Raw genomic sequence first — 20585 nt, forward strand, 5'->3', positions numbered from 1 at the left:
CAATCCCTACAGAGGTTGGAAGAGAAGCCTAAGACCCTTCCACATCCTGTGGTCCGAAAGAGGCCCCCTGGTCCTTGGGGTGCCTCGTACTAGCTCCTGTCCCACCCTTGTTACCCCCCTTAAAAGCCCTCCCCCAGCTCCCCTCAGCCCAGCAGACAAGCTGGCATTTTCAGAGGCCTGTCTCTCCTGGCAAAGAGAGAACAACAAGGAAACAATTATGGAAAATAAAAATGGCACAAAAATGGTCGTTTCCGAAATACAGGTTTCTGATCTGACACCGTGGCCTATGTAAACGGTGCACTGATTTTTTTAAACAAAAGAGAAATGAGAAGAAAGATGTATCACTTGCAGCATTGCCGGGTGGACTGCTAAGTGGTTACTGGAGGTGAGCTGTGAGTGGAGCGGCCCCGTGATCCCCGCCTTGTCCCTGCCAGAGGCTCTCAGACTCTGTGGACCAGGCCGAGTTCCTAGGCCCTGGCCTCTGTTATTGCTGTGTGTGTGTGTGTGTGTGTGTGTGTCTTCATCCCTCCTTCCTTCTCATCTGACACTACTGACACCTACTATGTGCCTGGCCTGTATCAAAGCGGCCCCGCCCTCAAGGATGCTCACAGTCCAGTGAGGGATGCAGACCTGTAAGGAAATAAGTGCAGAAAAGCCAGGTGGTGGACCTCGTGCATTGACTTCACCTGGCAGACCGTCCACCCACCCATGTCTCTGTCCTCCCCAAGCCCTTCTTTTTTTGTATGATCATAGTTATTTGTGAAATCCCGAAAAAAATGACTAAACTCACAGAAAAAAAATCATGCATCATGCTTGTGGCTCCCAGCAGCAGAAAATTGGTGGGAGGAAATACAGGATAAAGGTTGTTCAAAGATACAAACTTCCAGTTATAAGGTAAATAAACACAAAACAGGTAATGTACAACAAAAACTCATATGCCACAATAGCAAATAATCAAACTATAATATGGACTAAGGAACTGAATCGACATTTATCCAAAGAAGATATACAAATGACCAATAGATACATGACTCACCATTACAAAAGATGGAATGTACAAGACACCAAAATGAGCACAGCTGTGGGATACTATCAAAGTTGTTAAGGCAGGAAATCCTATTCATCACAAGAAGAAAAAGGTTTTTTTGGTAACCATTTCATAATATAGGTAAGTCATATCATTACACTTCAAAATTTGATATCATAAAACAAGCAAAACATTTAAAAGGTAAAAACTAAAAGTGCAAAATTATCAAAGAGGACAAACTACTACCCTTTTACCTTTAGAATTATTTTATTAAATCTTAAATGTACAACAGCTTCTTAATTCTACACACGAAATAGATTTTTTTAAGAAGAATGATGTTATGTCTTATTACACCATGATTCTGGCTAATAGTCTTTCAAAACTTTGAGAAAAATCGTGAAAAAGGTTTCACATGTCACCCAAAACTTTGAAATTTGACATTATCAAAGAAGGGATGCTTCCACACTTTTATAGAGACCACTGGAAAGACACAACAATTCAAAAACTAAGAAACTCTTTCAAAAGCATTTTTTTATAGTCTTTCCTCCACAGGAAGGTAATGTTCTTACATAATTGAGTCCACTCACAAAATGGCTCTGTGTACCTGCTCTGGTGTCTTCTGCCATATCACTGCATATTTATGCATGACTGAGATAAGAGTTTCCTGAACATTGTTATTTCGATAACCTAAAGCTCTTCTGTTACCTCTGGGCTCTAATTCTCTATTTATAGAGTCAAGCCCATGGCAAATAAGAAGCTCAATATCATCTTGTCTGTCCATAACCCCCACTTCCTCCATTGCCTCTTGGACCAGAGTTTCCTCCACTATATGATCCTCCCATGTTCCTGCAGTCACTAAGTTTTCCACTCTTCAGTAATTCGTACTTAGAAGGTTTCTGCTTATAATTCTCCAAATCACTGTAATTTTGACTTCCATAATTTCTTCTTCCATATTTGTCATAACCAGCTCTGGAGCTCCCATCCTGGTTGCCATATCCACCACCATATCCTCCTCGTCCTCCTCCATGACCAGGGCTAACCCCCAAATTGCCACCTCGAGGTCCTCGTCCAGACCCATGATAGCCATCCCCAAATGTATGTCCTCTTCCATATCCATCAGATCCTCCTCTAAAGTTTCTTTCTCCAAAGTTTCCTGCTCCAAACTTTCCACCACCACCATGAAAATATACAAAACCAGCGTTTCTTCCTCTTCCACTTCTAGAACACTGGCCTTCTTGCATTTCTTGTCTAGACAAGGCCTTTCTTACTTCTGCATGATGACCATTGATGGTATGATTTTTCTGCAACACAATCTTATCCACGGGATCATGGTCATCAAAAGCAACAAACCCAAAGCCTCTTTTCTTGCCTGACTGCCCATCAGTAATTATTTCGATGGCATTGATTTTTCCATATTTCTCAAAGTAATCTCTAAGATGATGTTCCTCAGTATCCTCTGCAATTCCACCAACAAGCAGCTTCTTCACAGTGACAAGAGCCCCCGGCTTTCCATAGTCCTCTCTTGGGACAGCACGTTTGGGCGTAACGGTTTTCCCATCAATGGAATGAGGTCTGGCAGCCATGACAGCATCAACCTCAGCCATGGATGAAAAAGTGACAAAACCATATCTTCTTGATTTTTGGGTTACAGGGTCCCGTATTAACACACAGTCTGTAAGATATCCCCATTGCTGGTAGTAGTTCCACAGACTTTCTTCTGTGGTTTCAGAGCTCAAGCCACCAATAAAGAGTTTACGGAATTGTTCCTTTTCTCTCTTATTCCTCCCCAAAGGAACAGATTTTGAAGTTTTCTTCAGCATGGGCTTACTAGCTTCAGCCATTTTCCCGAAACTCAGGGGGATGAGGGAGATCTCAGGGCACCAACAGGACCAGAACTGGCCTCTGCGCTATGGTGAGAACACAAACCTGATCGGACCTGATCGATCCTGACCCTGCGGTCAGAACTTCCACGGCTCCAGGAACACAACTCTAGGAGCACCTCCACGGGGACCCGGCGTTGCTGCCTCTGGAGCCGCTACAGCCCGTGAATCAACCTTGAGCAACTTTCAATTTTTCAGAATAGGCTGATTGGTGAAACAGGTCAATGCAGGTTCCCCCAGTCCCAAGAGCTGTCCTGTGACCCACTCCCGAGATGTAGACAGCCTGTAGCTTGCTGGAAATAGCAGTCCTCCCCAAAGCTTTGTGTAACAGGCTTGGGTCCAGAAATCTGCTTTTTTATTTTATAAATAAGTCTGTAGGTAATTTTGTTGCACCCCCAGATTTGGGAACCTGGGCTCTAACAAGTCATGAGTCTGTGGTCCAAGTCGGTGGAGGACGCTGTGGGGACACGAAGGGGAGAATCAGAGAAGGCTTCATGGAGGAGGTGATCTTTGTGTTGATGCCTGACAGCTGAGCGTGTATTATCTAAGTGGACGGAGGATTTGTATGAGCGGGGTGGGGGCTCTACAGAATGAAGGAACATCATGGGCAAAGCTATGGGGGTGTGAAACAGCTTCCTTCAGGAACAAAGGAGCCAAAGTGGATGGCAGTGGCTGGAGAGCTGAGCTCCAGCCTCTGCGGTTACAGCCCATCTCATGCCTCTGTGAGTTCTGTGGGGTCTTGTGGAACCAAGCTGAGAGCCCAGTCAGGCAGCGGTGGTTTTCCCTGGCCTGAGTGAGCCTTGGGTTTCACTGGGCTCTGAGGCCAAACCCTCAATCTGCACAGGAAAGTTACACTTTTTATCTTTTTGAACCTGAACTGGCAACCCCTTCTCATGGTGAGCGCAGCGAAAGGGCAGCAGCTTACGGCCGGCTTCCTGGTCCTCCAACAAGGATCGGGGCAGCTGGGCCCAACTGTCAGGAGTCTCACAGTGAAACCCTGATGGCTTGTGGGCAGTAGTGGTTTTGGATGGTCTCCTGGGGGCCCCCAGAGTCTCAGTTATTCGGGGAAAATCAGACATCCGGGAGTCAGATTCTCCCTCTCTCCCTCACCCATCCATGCCCACCTAGAGCATAATTACGAATATTAAATCATTTAATAGATGTGTCAGCATAATGCCTGGTGTATAGTGAGCGCTCAGTAAATGTTAGCTATTATGATTTTTTTACTCATTCATTCACTCTGCTTTTAGCCAGTCATTTACCCACTATTCATTCATTCATTCATTCACCCCAATTCACTCATCAATTCGGCACAAATTCATTGCACATCTTGCCTTCCTCTGTGCTGGGCCTGCCTGAGCCGAAACCCTCCTGTGATGGGTGCTCCCAAAACTCAACATCGGTCAACATAGGTCTGGGAATTCAAACACACTCCCGTTTACCTGTGAGCACGAATACCTCTAATGAGAGCAGTGCCTCTCACCCAAACAAGTGACAGCAGATGGCCCCTTGGGGACCCCTTGCAGCCTTCAGCCACATTTGACCATCTCTCTCCCAAATGACCAAATGGTGCTGAGTGTCTCTACCTTGGCACCAAGCTTTACTGAACACCAGCTAGATGCCTGAATCTGGAGCCCACAGATGGCTTAGGGAATTGGCAGTGAGGATTCGGAGCCGTGCATAGCCTTTGATTTAATTATTTATTCATGTATCTCTCTGCCTCTTCCAAGACGTGGAAAACACTAATGACAGTATCAGAAGGTGTTGGTTAAGTGTCAAAGCAGTGACTCCTGAAGGAGCTTGGAGGAGGGAGAGAACTCAGGGCAGGAGGGCAGGGTGGGCTTCCTGGAGGAGGAGTCCATCCAGTGGCGAGAATGACCTGAGCAAGGATGTGTGGCCCAGTGGGTTCTTGCAGGGAAGCTGAGGGAGATGGGGTGGTCCCGGGGAGCGGAGCGGGCCTGCCTGCCCTACTCAGGGAAGAGCAGGAAGCCGGAGAAGACACTGTCGGAGCCCTCGGTGCCCACCATGCCGTTGTAGTCGTTGACCGCCAGCCACACCTGCTCTCCCACCTGCATCTGCAGCAGCACACTGCCTGAGCTGACCTGTTGGCTGTTGGACATGTGGTCACAGAAGGTGGTCACCTTGACACCGCTGCGGTACAGCTGCACACACAGGTTGGCCGTGTGTGACGTGTGGTAGACAAAGTAGTAGAGGCCGGGAACTTTGCAGGTGAACTTGCCCGTGTTCGTGTCGTAATCCCCCTGCGGGTTTGTGATGACTGAGTTGAACTTGACCAGGCTGTTGGGCGCCGGGAACTGGACTGTCTGCCGTGTGACAGTGAATACTGACTGGTGGTTCTGCTTGTACCTGCCCTCATCGCCCGGGTCCCCAGGGGGTCCCATGTTGCCGGGAGCCCCTGGAATCCCAGGAGTTCCCATGGGACCATTTTTCCCAGGATAGCCAGGTGTGCCAGGATCTCCCTTCTGACCCTTGGGTCCTCGTGTCCCAGGGATAGCTGGGATTCCTGGGGAGAGAGCAGGTGGGAAGGAAGTGATGGGGCAGGGGACAGGGAAGAGGGACAGGGCTATCCTCCAGGGGACATGCCACCAGGGTTTGGTCTCTGGACTCTCTTTCCCCCAGAGGGTAGCCTATTCACCTGGGAGCAGTGGACAGGGAGAAGAGGGGAGAGAGACCCTGGTTCAAATCCTGTCTCCCCATGGTCTTGCCCTCTGACCTTGGCTACAGCACGGCCCCGTCTCTTGGCCTCAGTTTCCATGTTTGTGATGGAGAGGAGGGTAGGACCAGCCAGCTCAGGAGGTGGCAGAGCTGGGCTTCATCTCAGAGAGCATTCCAGAGGCCATGACTGTCAGCCCACGGACAGCATGCAGCCTCAGATAACTCCTCACCTAAAAGTCTAGGTTCTTAGTTTTTCTTGACAAAAATCAGAAGATCAGTCAGAGGCAGATTTCCTGGAAAGGTCCTAAAACTTAAGCTTTGGGCCCCATTTACTTGCACTGGCCCTTTCAAGACCCTTTGCATAATTTTACATTTATAATTTTTTCAACTTTTTATGTTGAAATAATTAGATTCATAGGATGTTGCAAAAAAAAAAAAAAAAAAAAAAGGACAAGGGGGCTTCCCTGGTGGCGCAGTGGTTGAGAGTCCGCCTGCCGATGCAGGGGACACGGGTTCGTGCCCTGGTCTGGGAAGATCCCACATGCCGCGGAGCGGCTGGGCCCGTGAGCCGTGGCCGCTGAGCCTGCGCATCCGGAGCCTGTGCTCCGCAGTGGGGGAGGCCACAACAGTGAGAGGCCCGCGTACCGCAAAAAAAAAAAAGGACAAGGAAGTCTCATGTACCCTTTACCTAGTTGTCCCCGATCTTACATAACTAAAGTACGAAATCAAAACCAAGAAATTAACCTTTGTACGATCCACAGAGCTCCACTTTTACATGCATTATTTGTGTGGTTATAGTTCTGAAACAATTTTGTAGCACGTGTAGATTTGTGAAACCTCCCCCCGCCCCCGCATCAAATTCTGTATTACTTTTCTTAAAGAGGATCCTCAACATTTTATAAGATTCAGGGCCCCACAAAACCTGTTTCCATTTCTGAGCTGGAACCACCCAGGCCCAGGCCAGCTTAGCACGTGGGATCCACCGGATGGAGCCACAGAGGCTGCCTTTCCCCAGCTCCCCCAGCCCGACTCAGCCCAATTCAGCCCCTCTGACAACTGGCCTGTTTCAACTTACTTCATGTTACATATGAGGAAACTGAGGTCAGAAACTTGCCCAAGGCCATGCAGCTGGTAGGAGGTGGAGTCAGGACTCACAGTCAAGTCTGGCTAGTCCCAGTGAGTGTCTGACTCTGGTTACCGCCTTAGTTATCTGAGCCCCTATGAGCTTCTTCTCCCCTTGTCCAAACCATACTCATCTTTTAGGGCCTGGCTCCAGTCTCCCCTTCCAGGAAGCCCTCTCTGACCACCCCTGCTGGCCCTCGTGGCTGCTTCCTCCTCCGACTACCTTTGGGGTGGGTGTCTGTGCAGACCTACTGTGACAGATCTTCTGCGGCTTGTGAGCCTTTTAGATCCCAGGGTTAGGAGTGGGGAATCAGAACCCAACAGACCTAAGCGTCAGACCACGTGATCCCGGGCAGGTGATCTCCCCTCCCAGAGCCTCTGTTTGCCCAGTTGAGATAAGGGCATGATAGAACGGATCCCACAGAGCTGCTGGCAGAGTGGGGTGGGAGAATGCCCGTGCCGGGCACCTCATAGGCAGTGCTCAGTAATGTCAGGTCTCGGTGATGGCTGTCAGCTATGTTAAGCAGGGCTGTGTCTCATGTTTCAGGTTGACTTCCAGCAACCAACTGGGAGGGGGGGACACGGCAGTGGGGAGGGGGCCTGAGAGGCAATGCAGGGTAGCGGTTAAGGGCGTGGCCTTGGAAGTTGGACGGGATTCCAGTGTGTGACTTGGGGCAAGTTGCTCAATCTCTCTGAACCTCAGCTTTGACATTTGTAAAATTGGAGTAAATCGTTTCTTCAAAGGATTTTGTCCTCAGTTTTCTCATTTGTAAAATAGAGTTAATTTTATCTACCTCATGAGATGAATATACATAGAGCACTTGGAACCGTGCCTGGCACAAATTAGGAGCTAAAAATTGGTGTCCAGGACTTCCCTGGTGGCGCAGTGGTGGGGAATCCACCTGCCAGTGCAGGGGACACAGGTTGGATCCCTGGTCCGGGAAGACCCCACATGCTGCAGAGCAACTAAGCCCGTGTGCCACAACTACTGAAGCCCGCGTGCCACAACTACTGAAGCCCACGCGCCTAGAGCCTGTGCTCTGCAACAAGAGAAGCCACTGCAATGAGAAGCCCGTGCACCTCAACAAAGAGTAGCCCCTGCTCTCTGCAACTAGAGAAAGACCGCGCACAGCAACGAAGACCCAAAGCAGCCAAAAATAAATAAATAAAAAATAAATAAATTTATATTAAAAAAAATTGGTGTCCATCAGCCATCCCACACAGTGAGATGACCAGAGGCAGCTGTGAAGTACAGGGTCCTGGAAAAATGGCAGACCTGGGGGCTTCATTTGACTCACCCTGAACTGGAGAATTCCTTCTGGAATGTTGGTACAATTACACTCTATTGCCAGGAGGGAAGATGACAGTGGGAAATTCCTAAGGACATTCCCCTCCACTGGCCTCCCTCGCCCAGAGCCTCTGCCACCCTTGTCACCTCTGCCCAGCTGCACCCCAGCCTCCCTCATGCCCACTCTGGACACATTCCACCCCCAGATGTGCACCTACTCTCAGACAAGTCACCAGCAGACTCCAGTTCTCACCCAACGCCAGTGCCCGTTCATGTCCTCAGCCCTTTTCAGTCATGCTAGGGCTTGCCTGTGAATCTCCACCAGAAGATTCTGTGACTGTGATCCTGACTCCTTACTCCTTACCTCTCCAACTACCCAGAATCCTAGGGAGTGAAGGGAGCACACATCTCTGATAAAAACAAAGATGACAACAGCAGTAACAACCATAGCCCACACTTACTGATACCTACCACGTGTTAGTACTGTTTTATATTTAATTTTATTAATCATCACAGCACCCCTGTGCAGTAGGTACTACCATCTCCCCATTTTACAGATGAGGAAACTGAGGCACTGGGAGGTTATGTAACCTGTGCAAGTTCACACAGTGGGAAGTGGTGGGGCTGGGACTTGAACCCTGGCCACCTGGGCATTGTATACAGTCACTGGGGTCCATGTTGCAGGGCAAGTCGTGGAGGGGTTGGAATAAAATAGTAACAGAGCGCTTTAGAGTTTGCCAAAGGCTTTCACCTGGATCATCTTCCGTGATCCTCCCTGCCACCTTCTAGGGCAGGTGCTCTTGTTCTCTCCCTGTTATCAGATGGGGAAACTGAGGAGCAAAGAGGTGAGGGGTGGCCGGAGGCCGGGCTCTGAGGAGGAGAGGGGCTAGACCTGCCACAAAGTTAAGACTCTGCCCTGGGAGCAGGCGTGGCTGGAGGGACCACACTCCTCTCCATCAAGCAGCTGTCCACCTACCCCAGAGTCAGCCCCAGATGGACACTTCCGACTCCTGCCCCCAGGCCCTAGGTGACCCCTCCCCAGCAGGCCAGCAGACTCACCTGGTTCACCCTTGGGCCCTGGCAATCCGTCATGCCCATCCTTCCCTGGGGCCCCGGGCAGGCCCGGCATCCCGGCGATCCCATAGCAGTCTGTGCCAGCTTGGCCCCCAGGCAGCAGTGCCAGCAAGAGCAGCAGCAGGTTTGGTACAAGGGGGGGCCAGGAGCTGGACCCCATGTCCATTTGGGGAAGGAGCTGGATGGGGAGAGAGCTGAGTTGTCCCCCAGCCCCTGGCCTGCCCTCCTCATTCTCTCTCTCCCCAGGGGCCGTCCTTCTCAGCCCTCAGGAGCTGACCTCCCTTCCCCGGCCCCTCGCCCCTTGGGACCGCACAATGGATGGGGAATGGGGCCTCTTCTTCAAGCTCAGGCCCCGGCTTAGCGGAGATGGGGACCCTCCTTCCTCTCACAAATCAGGCTGTCCCTGGGGCCACATTTCAGGAAGTGGCAGCGTGGAGAAGCTGCCATTTGTCCTCACCTGGACAGGTGGGAGGTTTCTGGTCTGGTCACAGAGATGTCCTCAGATCTGCTTCCCTCTCCAAGGCAGGAGGACACCGTATCAGTGTGGACACAACAAGAAGGGCCTGGGCAGTCTGCGCTGTCCCCTCCCCTCCTCTCCCCAGTACCACATCCCCTTTCCCATAATTTTTCCTGACTCAATACTTTCTCTTGGGTGCTGAGCCAGGCTGACCGCACTGTTGTCCCTGTGTCCCTCCACCTCCAGGTCATGAGTGTCTGAAATGAGGAAATGTCCGCTGCCCCGGGTCTGCTGAAGGGTGCCTATATGTGTGTGTGCGTGTAAACATCAGCCGCCTGGGCAGACTTCCCTTAGAGTCAAGTTCAGCCCAGCTAATGCCCTTCCCTGTTTGTTGCCATCTACTGTGCCTGAGACCCCATTGTTTCGCAAGATCCCTAGGGGGAAGTTATAATTCCCCCTGTACAGATGAGGAAACTGAGGCTGAGGAAAGTGAAAACCCTTGCCCAAAGTCACTTAGTGAATGGTTTCTTGGGTCCAAAGCCTCGTTCTGACCCCTCTGCTTAGCTGCCCTCAGAAACAAGCCTCATATGCACCTCTGAAGTGACAGGTCTTATTCTAGAGGCTCCCATATGCCCCCTCCCATTTGCCTTACTTGGGGGTGGACATCCAGGGCAAACTTTGACAGCAGGCAGCCTGCTGTGGCCGACAGATTCTTCTGGCTACAAAGTCAGCGGCCTTGGGTTCTCCTTCCAGCCCTGCCACTCCCTGGCCCCGAGACCTTCAGCAAACCACTGGCCCCTAGGTCTCAGTCATCCCATCTGTATACTGGGTGGTAGGGGAGGACCAGGCTTTGCCTCTGTAAATGAGGGTTTCCAGTAGCTTCCGTGCAGGGCAGTGCCAATGCATACACAGTACTTAGCCCTGTGCCAGCCATGAGCAGAGTTCCGAGCCCTACCCCTGCTTTGCTGGGTGACCCTCAGGGCCTCAGTGTCCCCAGCTGGCTCTCCACCCTCTGGCACAGGGCTACAGGGTGTGCAACAAGAGCGAGGACGTGAATGTACTTGTCCCTGGAATTCCCAGGTGCGTGGAAGGCTGGAGAGAGCAGAAATGATGGACACAGCATTATGAAGGGTGGGGGACCCGGCCGAGGGCGCCCAGGCCTCTCTCCCATCTTCAGTCCTCACCTCCTTCGCGCCTGGGTCCGGCTTCTCCAGCAGGTGGCAGCCTCAGCCCGTGCTCAGCCCGCCCCTGCCCCGCCCGCCTGGGTTGCGGCTGGGTCCCCTCCTTCCAGAGGGGCAAGTGATTTTCCTCTGCAAAGAGGGGTAGGTATGGGTGGAATTTATGGTAAGAAGCAGTGGGGTGCTCCCCGCACCCCCGCCATTTCTATAGCCTGGCCTCTCCAGCTTCTTACGGGCCCTCTACCCCTGACGTTGTCTTTGAGCCCCGTTGCAATGAAAGAAGCCCTTCACTTTGGGGTCAGGCAGACCTGGTTCAAATTCAGGCCCTGCCACTTTCTGGCAGTGTGACCTTGGGTAGATGTCTCCTTTCTGTGAGCCTCAGGGTCCTCATGGATTTTGCTGGAATTAAATGCATCCATGGTTATAAAATGTCCAGCACATAGTAGGTGCTCACAGATCTGTTTCTCTTCCCAGTCCGTGGGTGTGTGTGTTCTGGGTGGGCAGGGGGCTGAGGAGTCCAGAACTGCTCTGGGGCTGCAGAGCTTTACTCTCTTCTTCCTGAGCCCCGAAGGCTGTTGATGGGCCTGGATCCCCCCCACCAAGTGGGTCTTGAGTGTGTGGGGAAGGCAGGCGTGGAGGTTGTGGGTACATGAGGACTCGGAGATCACAGGCGTTTCTAAGGCACATGCACGTCAGAGGGAGAGGAGGGTGTGTGCACCTTCGTGTCAGGGGTGTGTCTGGAACACGTGTGTGAGAGCACTACTGATGGTTGATGGGGGCACGTGGGTGTACGAGGTGGGTGTGCACGGGTATGACGCATGTGTATCCTTGAGTGCGCCTGTGGGTCTGGAGGCGTAGGTAGTGCGTCCAGGGGTGCAGCCGGTGGGTCGCAGGGCGTGGGTGTGTGGGTGAGGAGTAGACGAGTCTTGGTCCAGGAATGTGGGTCCACGTGCATCTCGGGAGGTGTGTGCGCAAATGTGATGTGTATTCTTGTGCGTGTGTGTGCATACGTGAATGTCTGCAGCACAAAGGTAAAATCGGCTTCCTTTGGGAAAAAGCACAGGACACTGGACATTTTCAGGACTGAACTTCTGGTCGCCTTACTTTTCTCACATACGAAGGGCATAGTGGGGCTTTTTGCTTCTGAGCAGCACCCAGACAGGCTAAGTGGGACCCTGCGAAAGCACCACAAACATTCCAGACCCTCCCAGTCCCCACCCAGGTGGGATACCCAGCAGGCAGCAGCCCCAGCCTCTGTGCCTGCCGGGGTAGAAGTCCAGCTCTGGCCTCGGGAAACCTGGCTTCAGGAAGACTTCTGGATGCCCTTGGATCTGCCTTTCTGGTTGAGCGCTGGAAATGACACGTGTCAATTGTCAGGCGTGCGTCTGTGGAGGCTGGCTAGGGTAGTAGGTAGACACACAGGCTTGGGCGTCAGTAGGACTTGGAGTCAAACCCCAGCTTCTCCCCTTACACACTAACCTTGGGCTTTAAGTTTGTCCCAGCCCCCTAGCCTCAGTTTCATTATCTGTAAAATAAGGTCATAATACCCACCTCAGAGCTCAACTGTAAAGATCAAACAAAATATAGTTAAGGCTAAAACGTATGTAACCCTTACTATGCACGACTATGCATATATTAAGTCATTTAATCCTCCCAACAACCCTTTGAGGAAGGTGCCATCAGAATTCCCACTTTACAGATAAGGAAACAGATTCACTGAAGTAACATAAAATGCAAATAATTGAACAACTAGTAAGTAAATGGTGGCCCAGGATTTGAGGCCAGGCCGATGAGGCTCCCAGGACCTGCTAACTATTTATTGTAAAATATTAAATGCAGGCCTGGCCTGTAAGCACTCAGTAATTGTTGTCATTCTTAAGCCTCCGTCCCAACGGCCAGGGTAGCGACTGAACTTCAAGCTCAGCAGACATGGACTCAGGTCTTTATTCCAGGAAGGGTTCCAAGAAATGATCTTCCTTCAGGCAGCTAAAGCAACAGCACCCCGACTTTACAGAGCAGGGCATAGACACCATAAGGGTGGAGTGAGTGGGCCAGGGTCACAGAGCAGGAAGCGGAGGCCATGGTGGGGAGGGGCTCAGGTGGATGGGAAGATGAGGAAGCCGCTAAAGACGCTGTCGGCCTCTGAACCCTGGTAAATGCGGCCCTTATTGGGGTCTTTTTCAATCCAGACCTGGTCTCCCTGCTGGAGCTGGAACACCGTACCCCCGGACACCACCTGGAAGACTCCTTTGCTGTTGCTGTCACAGAAGCCCAAGGAACGCTGGACTTGGCCCCTCCCAAAGGACACGATGGACAGGCAGATGTCCCACTTGGACACCACCTGGAAGGTGAAGTAGTAGTAACCCGGCACAGAGCAGATGAACCGGCCCGAGTGGCTCTGGTATGGGCTCTCCTGGTTGGTGATGACCGTGTCGAAGATGACCACGTTGCCGCCCGTCGGAGGGTTCCGTCTCACGGCCGAGAAGGCCGGCTGTGGCTGGTCCTGGATGTTTCCGGGGTTGCCCTTGATGCCCTTCAACCCTGGGAGGCCAGGGGGCCCCAGGGGGCCGCTGGGTCCTGGGTAGCCCATTCTGCCAGGTTTTCCATGGGGCCCAGGCTCTCCCTGGTCTCCTTTAAGGCCACGGACGCCTGTCCGGATACCAGGGGCCCCTGTGGGGAGAAAGGCCAGATTGGGAGTGAGAGTCCCAATTGGTCTAGTGTCCTCCAGACCTCAGGGAAGTGGCTGGGACCCCGGACGGCTGTGGGATAGAGGATAGGGGGAGTGTCTGGGCCTTCAAGACATTGATTCTGACTGGCTGTGCATGACCTTGGGCACGTGTCTCAACCTCTCTGAGACTCAGCTTCTTTGTCTGTAAAATGGAGAGAAATGTGAACAGGCACTTGGGAGTGTCTGGTTCTGGAAAAAGCAGTCCACTGGCTTCACTGTACTCCTGCCCACAGCCGTGCACTCCACACTCCCCCCAGGGCACTGACCTTGACTTCTTCAGATTCAGGGACTACATGTAGGATGCCTGTGTGCAGATTGTTTGCAAATGCCTATGCCGATCTTTCTGGTCTGCTGTGGACTGGGAGGCTCAGGGCGATTACATGAGACTCTCCTTTCCTGCTCTGGTCGTGCCCTCCTCCCTTTCCCTTCACCCTTAGCCTTTTTTCTAGAACATGAGAGTTTCTGAAGCCTGAAGGGGGAGGGAAGGGGGACGCAGGGACAGAGTTGTGGGGAAGCTGGAAGCAAAAAAGATAGTTGCCATGAATTGATCCCTCTCAATGTGCTAGGTGGGGTTATTTCTCCATTTTACAGATGAGGAAACTGAGTCTCAGAGAAGATCAGTAAGTCGCTCAAGGTCACACAGCAAGACAAGGGCTCCTGAGTCTAAAGCCAAGGGCATTAATCTTTCTGGTAACTGAACAAAGACCAAAGACTGAGCACAGCTTTGGGACCTTTCATATTCATTGCTTGCAGTGACCCACTGTCCAGAGGAGGAAGGTGAGGCCAAAGAAAGAGGACCCGGGCAGTAAAGGGGATACAGAGAGGCTAATGGGGCCTGTGGACATGGCCTTGGAAGAAGGCTAGGCCCCCCTCAGCCCCTGGGACCAAGTGCAGACTGGAGAGGCTTCATGTGTTGGCCCAGGTGGACTCCTGTTTCTCAGTGGCATCCCGAGCCCCACCCTGGTGGCCAGGCGAAGCCCAGGGATGAGGGGCTGGGGTCCAGAGGGAGGGCTTACCCTGCTCCCCTCGCTCCCCCTTGAGGCCTGTCCGTCCGGGTCGGCCGGGTATTCCTGCGGCCCCGTCCCTCCCATCCTGTGCTCGGCAAACGTCCTGGGTCACCGAAGAGGCCAGGGATATGGCCAGCACACCGATCACCAGCCAGCCCCAGGGGGCTTCCATGGTGCCACTGTGGAGACATGGGCAGGGCCTGGGCAGGCTGGACATCACACACTCATGCACACCCAACACCCACACTTGAACCCCCCAACCCTGCCCAATTCTATCTGTCTATATATATATATATCATCTCCCCGACCATTGCACACACACCCCCTCGAGGGCCTTCAATATCCACCCTCCATCCTGCTCCAGGGACCCCAAACATACACGCAGAACCACAAACTCACACAGATACACGCATGCAACTGAACATACCCATATAGTTACACACTCAGACACACGAACACAGCTTTTCCCTCACGCACCTACACGACACAATAAGCAAACTCAAAAGTCCACCACACACTCCTGGACACACAAGCTGACACCCAAAATGACATGCCCCCCCTCACTCACCTGGACACACACAGTCATACACTCCTACAGATGACTGAACAAATATTTATTGAGTGCCTTCTCCCTGTTTAATTTACACCCTCTCACCCAGATGGCAGAGCTGTGCATACACACCAGAATTCACAAACACCTGACACACACATCTGTTCCTTCCTCCACACACTCGGCCCCTTTCAGCACCCACCGGAGGACAGAGGGCTGACTGCCACCGCTATCCCTTCGTGGGACCCCTCTGCTGGGCTCTGACACCCCCAACCTTTTCCCAGCTTCTTGTGTTTTGTGGGGGGGGGAGCAGGACCCAGGAACTTTGGTTACAGCTCATGGGTCTGTCACTACCTCCCCCCTCCCCCCAAGCCCCTGGAGTTAAGGTCCCCCCACTCACTCATTCTGGGTCCTAGATCATTGTCCCCCCACCCCCACCCCACAACACTGTCCTGGCACAGAACCAGCCAGCAGAGGTCTCCCTCCCTCCCTGCCCGGTCCAGCCTCCTGGGCCACCCCTCCTGGTTCCCTGAACTTTACAGCTCCCTCCCTGTCAAGCGCTGGCCTCACCTGCCTCTGGTCGTCAACGCACTGGATACTCCCGTCCTTCACCCAGGGACCCCTGTGGGACACCCAGCAGGGCGGTGCTGGCCTGTGGCCAACTTTCACATCCCTTCCCACTTCCCCTTCTCCTTCCCTGAAACTGCCCCCAGTGTTGCCCTAGGGCCACAGGCCTGCAAGGGACATTTTGAGCAGACCTCAGCAAGACTGGGACATGGGACATCCTACCCCAGCCACAGATGGTGTGGGGACAGGGACAGCAAGGCGGAGTCTGCCGGGGGAGCCGTGGTGGGGATACTGGGCAGGGCTGAGAGACCCACAGAGGCCTAGAACATCAGGGCAGAAGGAACCTTTACAAAATCAGTAACTTGTAAGACTTTCATGATTATGAAAGCAGCATGTATTCATTGCCAAAGCTTGGAAATACAGAAGAAAGAAGAACAGTGCAATAGTAATGGGAAGCTCAGTAATCAGCTTCCTAGACCTGCCACTTCCTAGCTGCATGTCCTTGGAAAGATACTTAACCTCCTGGGGTCTCAGTTTGTTTGTTCGTAAATTGGAAACAACAGATTCTACCTTGTCGAATATTATAAAGTTTTAATGACATAATACATATACAAAACAGTGGACACATGGTGACCACTTAATAATTAGCTTTTATCAACATTTAAAAATTAGTGACAAAAGCCCATCTAGAAAATTGCTGTTAACATTTGGATGGATCATCTAGCCTTACTCACTCTCACTGATGGGGTGCTCACTACCTGTCAGCACAGCTCACTTTGTCATTGACAGCTTGGACCCGGAGAATGTTTTCCTTTAGATTGAGTGATTCTGTCTCCTCCAGACTGGAGACCAATGTGTTCAGGCCTGGGCTGACCATGTCGTTCTGTTTCTTCCCATGACCATGTTTTTCGTCATTGTTGTTGTTTTGTTTTGCTTTCCAGAGGGAGGAGGAGAGGAAGAGGGGGAGGAGGAGAGGAGGAGGTGGAGGAGAAGAGGGAGGGCTATTGTACCTGGGCAGGTGAAGACAGTCTAGGGTCAGGGTTTTCAAGCCTTTGGGACTCCTTTTTCATTTGCAATCTTGTGTGACATACAATATATATATATATAACAAATCTAGACAGGGATGCTCTGGTTTAAGGGTGGGAACACAGAGCTCCTCCTGCCAGCCCCTCTACTGCTCTCCAGGATTCAGGGGCTTAGGGGAACTAGAATTTCTCTATGACCTTGGACAAGCCACATCACTTTTCCAGACCTCAGTTTCTTTATCTGTAAAATGGGGATGATACAGTCTCCTCAGTGAGCTGCCGAGGGATTATATGAATTTATGAGGAAGTTTATACTGTCAAACACCACATTAAAATAAGTCATCATTGGGCTTCCCTGGTGGTGCAGTGGTTGAGAGTCTGCCTGCCAATGCAGGGGACACGGGTTCGTGCTCTGGTCCAGGAAGATCCCACATGCCACGGAGTGGCTGGGCCCCTGAGCCATGGCCGCTGAGCCTGCGCGTCCGGAGCCTGTGCTCCGCAACGGGAGAGACCACAACAGTGAGAGGCCCGCGTACCGCAAAAAAAAAAAAAAAAAAAAGTCATCATTATGAATAATATCTGTGTGACCTTGGGCAAGTTACCTAACCTCTCTGAGCCTCACTTTCTCAAGATGAGAGAGTGGTGGGAAGCAGAGGACGGCAGAGGTGGCATGAGGGAAAAACAAATACTGTGAAAGGCTTCTCAAAATATAGTTTTCAAAATATTAAATACACAATTCATATAGAAATACATAGTGAGCTCATGTGAATTTTCTTTGTAGCTTATAAATGAAGGAACAAAGCTAGTGCAATGAAGGATATGAGAAAAAAATTTATATATACCTATATATGGTAAAAAAGATTCAGTAAAAACAAAAACAACAATAACCAAAAAACCAAGAATTCTGGAATATTCATAAGGTTGCTAAGTTACATACAAAACTGGTTAATGTTCTATAGGGCAATAAAATCCTAAAGTTGGGGCTATCTTCTGTAATGGAAAGAAATCATTTGCATCTCTATCAGACAAAAATAATTGGCAACTTATCAGTTTTGTACCAGCTAACAGCTATCTTTATAGAGCCTGGGCCCTAATCAATAGTAAATAATAAGTCAAGCAAAGTGACATTCCCCTGGAGTGTCAGATGATCCTTAGGAAGGCTTGTTAGACACTACTCGAATTTGACTTTGAAAGGACACCAGTTATCTATTTGCCTTATTTCCAAGTGTTGGATGATTTCACTTATCAGGCTGTTACAAGAGTATAAACACTTCCCAAGAAATAAAAGACATCGATAGTAATAAACATATCATTAGTGTGAAAAGTAATGGGTTGGCAATAGTCCTGTGAATGTCACAGCTGGGACACCTTCAATCAGAGGGGATGGCGTTCTCTTCCTTTTCTCCAGAGCTCAGGCTCTTGGAGGGGAGGTAGGAGATATAGGGATGAGAGGAAACCCCTTGTCATGCTTGTGAGGTCAGGATCCAGGAGCTCCATCCCACAGTATAGCCAAGGGTCTAAGGAATAACCAGAAAAATAATTTCTAAATTACTCAAATTCCTTATGGTGGAGTCACATCTCACTCAAGGGCTGGGTTCCAAAATCAGCATATAAGGCAGTAATTGTAAATGGTCAGTATTACCCTTGGAAGAAATTCTTAGGAAAGCGCCATGTTTGGAGACTGTATTACCATTTCGGGATACTTCTATGCTGTCACTTTTAGCTTTTTTTTTTTTTCGGTATGCGGGCCTCTTACCCCTGGGGCCTCTCCCGTTGCGGAGCACAGGCTCCGGACACACAGGCTCAGCAGCCATGGCTCATGGGCCCAGCCGCTCCGCGGCACGTGGGATCCTCCCAGACCGGGGCACGAACCCGCGTCCCCTGCATCGGCAGGCGGACTCTCAACCACTGCACCACCAGGGAAGCCCTGTCACTTTTAGCTTTGACATCAGAACAGATTTCCTGTTCTTCAGTTGCATATCAGTTGGCTAATATATACCCCCTTTTCAAAAAAAAAAAAAGAAAGAAATTCAATCTTTAAAGTTTAGAGTTGTACTCAGTGGTGAGGCATTTAGACCACGAGAGGCTCTGGATTTGAGGCAGGAAAACGCTCCAGAATAGGCTCCTTGAGGGTCTGGAGTGATGGGCAGCATCCCTTACCTTATTTTCATTGGTATCATTAGCTCTTTCTCACTCTGAAGTTTACTAGGCAAAATACAGATAGTCAAATGTGCATATAATGTAACCCTGAAGTTCTTGTATTCCTTTTTTTAAATTAAAAAACATTGAGGTATAATTGACATACGGTAAAATGCACAAATCTTAAGTGCCCTGTTCAATGGCTTCTCATGTAAATGAAGATATCCTTTACCACCACCCAGATCAAAATACAGAACATTTCCATCACCCCAGCAAGTTTTCTCCTGCCCCTTGTAGTACAGTCAGCACTCAGCGTCCGAGGGTTCTGCATCCACAGATTCCACCAACCGCGGATGAAAAATATTTGAAAAAAATTCCAGAGTTCCCAAAAAGCAAAACATGAATTTGCCTTGCGCTGGCAACTATTTACATAGCATTTACATTGTATTAGGTATTATAAGTAATCTAGAAAGGATTTATAGTATAGGGGAGGATGTGGGTAGGTTATATGCAAATACTTCTCCATTTTATAGAAGGGACTTGAACATCCTCGGATTTGGGTCTCCGAGGGGATACAGGGGTGTCCTGGAACCAATCCCCTGCAGATACTGAGGGACAACTGTACTCCCCCCTCCCCGCAACGTGACCAGCGTTTCGACTTCTCTCACCATGGGTTATTTCTGCCTGTTCTTGAACTTCACGTAAATAGAATTGTTCAGTGTGTGTCTTTTGTGTCTGGCTTCTTTCATTTTACATGCTTGTGAGATTCAGCTGTGTTATTGCTCGTGTCGGTTCGGTTTTATTGCTGAGTAGTACTCCATTGCCTGCGTGCAGCGCACTTCACGTAGCCCTTCTCCCGTTCATGGATATTTTCGGTTATGATGAAGAGAGCTGCGGAGAACATTCTCGTACAATTCTCCTCCTTGCGCCACCCTGTGAACGGATGTGCTCAAATCCCTGTTGTACTGTCTGAACACCAAGAAGGGGACGTGGAGCTGACGTGGATACTCCTTCCTGTCCCATCCACTGCCCCACACCTCCCTCTTCCACTCCCTCTCCCTCAAAAACACAAACCTCCTGGACCCTCTACCCGATCCGCTGGTTCTCCTTTTCCCGGCTCTTTATTATGGAGATTGTCTTAATCTTGGCTTTCTTGTGAAATCCTTCCCCTCTTCTGGGGCCTTCTGAATCTCTCCTTCCATTCTCCTTCCCTCCACCCAAAAGATCAGGCTTTTTTTTTGAGGGGGTGTTTGGGAATTCTTCCATTCTCCTTCCCTCCACCCAAAAGATCAGGGTTTTTTTTTTTTGCGGTGGGGGGGTGTTTGGGAATTGGGGAGGGAGCTGTCAGAAACTGCTACACGTTTTCAGTGCATGTTCTTTATTCTTTGCCTCTCTCGGCAGATAAAAGAGCTTTGGGGGATTGTTTTATGAAAAACGGAGGGCATTGTAGAACAAGAAATGATTTATTGTGGAGACGGAGGCAGTGTGGGTTCAAATCCAGCATCTGCCTCCCTTTTGCTCTAGCACGAGAGAACTCCTGTGTCTGGGGAATGGCAGTGACCCCTCAGACTGGGACAAGGTTTCTGATCAGTGTGGCTTGAACCTGGCATGTGGCAGGCACTTAGCAAAATTCCCACCTGCTGCTCAGGGGGCCATGCACGGAGACCAGTGGAGAAGTTTTCGGGAAAAATGTAAAAAGAAGACCAAACACAGCACAAATGATTTTGTGGGGAGAGTAAGAAAAATACGAAGAAGACAAACTCCCCTAACAGCTGGCCACAGCTGGAGACCAGCATCCTGGCTGCCCAGGAGGAAGCAGCCAAGCCTGCAAGGGGCCAGGTGGAGCCGCTCTGGGAGAAGTTCCCAA

General features: G+C 50.7%; 3 protein-coding genes across 3 annotated transcripts; all 3 read right to left on the reverse strand.

Moving 5' to 3' along the window:
- Positions 1-1791: 1791 nt before the first annotated feature.
- LOC308605517 (heterogeneous nuclear ribonucleoproteins A2/B1-like) lies at positions 1792-2868 on the reverse strand (the record flags this gene model as incomplete). The annotated part of the gene is made up of 1 exon (XM_081215625.1): positions 1792-2868. The coding sequence occupies one exon, from the start codon at positions 2866-2868 to the stop codon at positions 1792-1794; it is 1077 nt and encodes a 358-aa protein (XP_081071751.1).
- Positions 2869-4595: 1727 nt separating this feature from the next.
- Positions 4596-9643, reverse strand: C1QC (complement C1q C chain). Its single transcript, XM_081214586.1, has 3 exons — positions 9525-9643; positions 9053-9245; positions 4596-5431 (listed from the first exon to the last, which is right to left on the reverse strand). The coding sequence occupies exons 2-3, from the start codon at positions 9231-9233 to the stop codon at positions 4875-4877; spliced, it is 738 nt and encodes a 245-aa protein (XP_081070712.1). The 5' UTR covers positions 9234-9245; positions 9525-9643; the 3' UTR covers positions 4596-4874.
- Positions 9644-12622: 2979 nt separating this feature from the next.
- C1QA (complement C1q A chain) lies at positions 12623-15573 on the reverse strand. Its single transcript, XM_081214594.1, has 3 exons — positions 15558-15573; positions 14447-14616; positions 12623-13372 (listed from the first exon to the last, which is right to left on the reverse strand). Exons 2-3 carry the CDS (start codon positions 14607-14609, stop codon positions 12798-12800), a joined length of 738 nt encoding a protein of 245 aa, XP_081070720.1. The 5' UTR covers positions 14610-14616; positions 15558-15573; the 3' UTR covers positions 12623-12797.
- Between the last annotated feature and the right edge of the window lie 5012 nt (positions 15574-20585).

This window comes from Mesoplodon bidens (genome assembly GCF_964165515.1).
Source record: "Mesoplodon bidens genome assembly, chromosome: 2".
NCBI lineage: Eukaryota > Metazoa > Chordata > Mammalia > Artiodactyla > Ziphiidae > Mesoplodon > Mesoplodon bidens.

Coding starts and splice junctions, on each gene's coding strand:
- C1QC (XM_081214586.1), bottom strand. CDS start 9,233: ATGGACATGGGGTCCAGCTCCTGGCCCCCCCTTGTACCAAACCTGCTG. Junction 5,432..9,052: donor AGGGCCCAAGGGTGAACCAG/GTGAGTCTGCTG, acceptor CTCTCTCCCCAG/GAATCCCAGCTATCCCTGGG.
- C1QA (XM_081214594.1), bottom strand. CDS start 14,609: ATGGAAGCCCCCTGGGGCTGGCTGGTGATCGGTGTGCTGGCCATATCC. Junction 13,373..14,446: donor GGGGGAGCGAGGGGAGCAGG/GTAAGCCCTCCC, acceptor TTCTCCCCACAG/GGGCCCCTGGTATCCGGACA.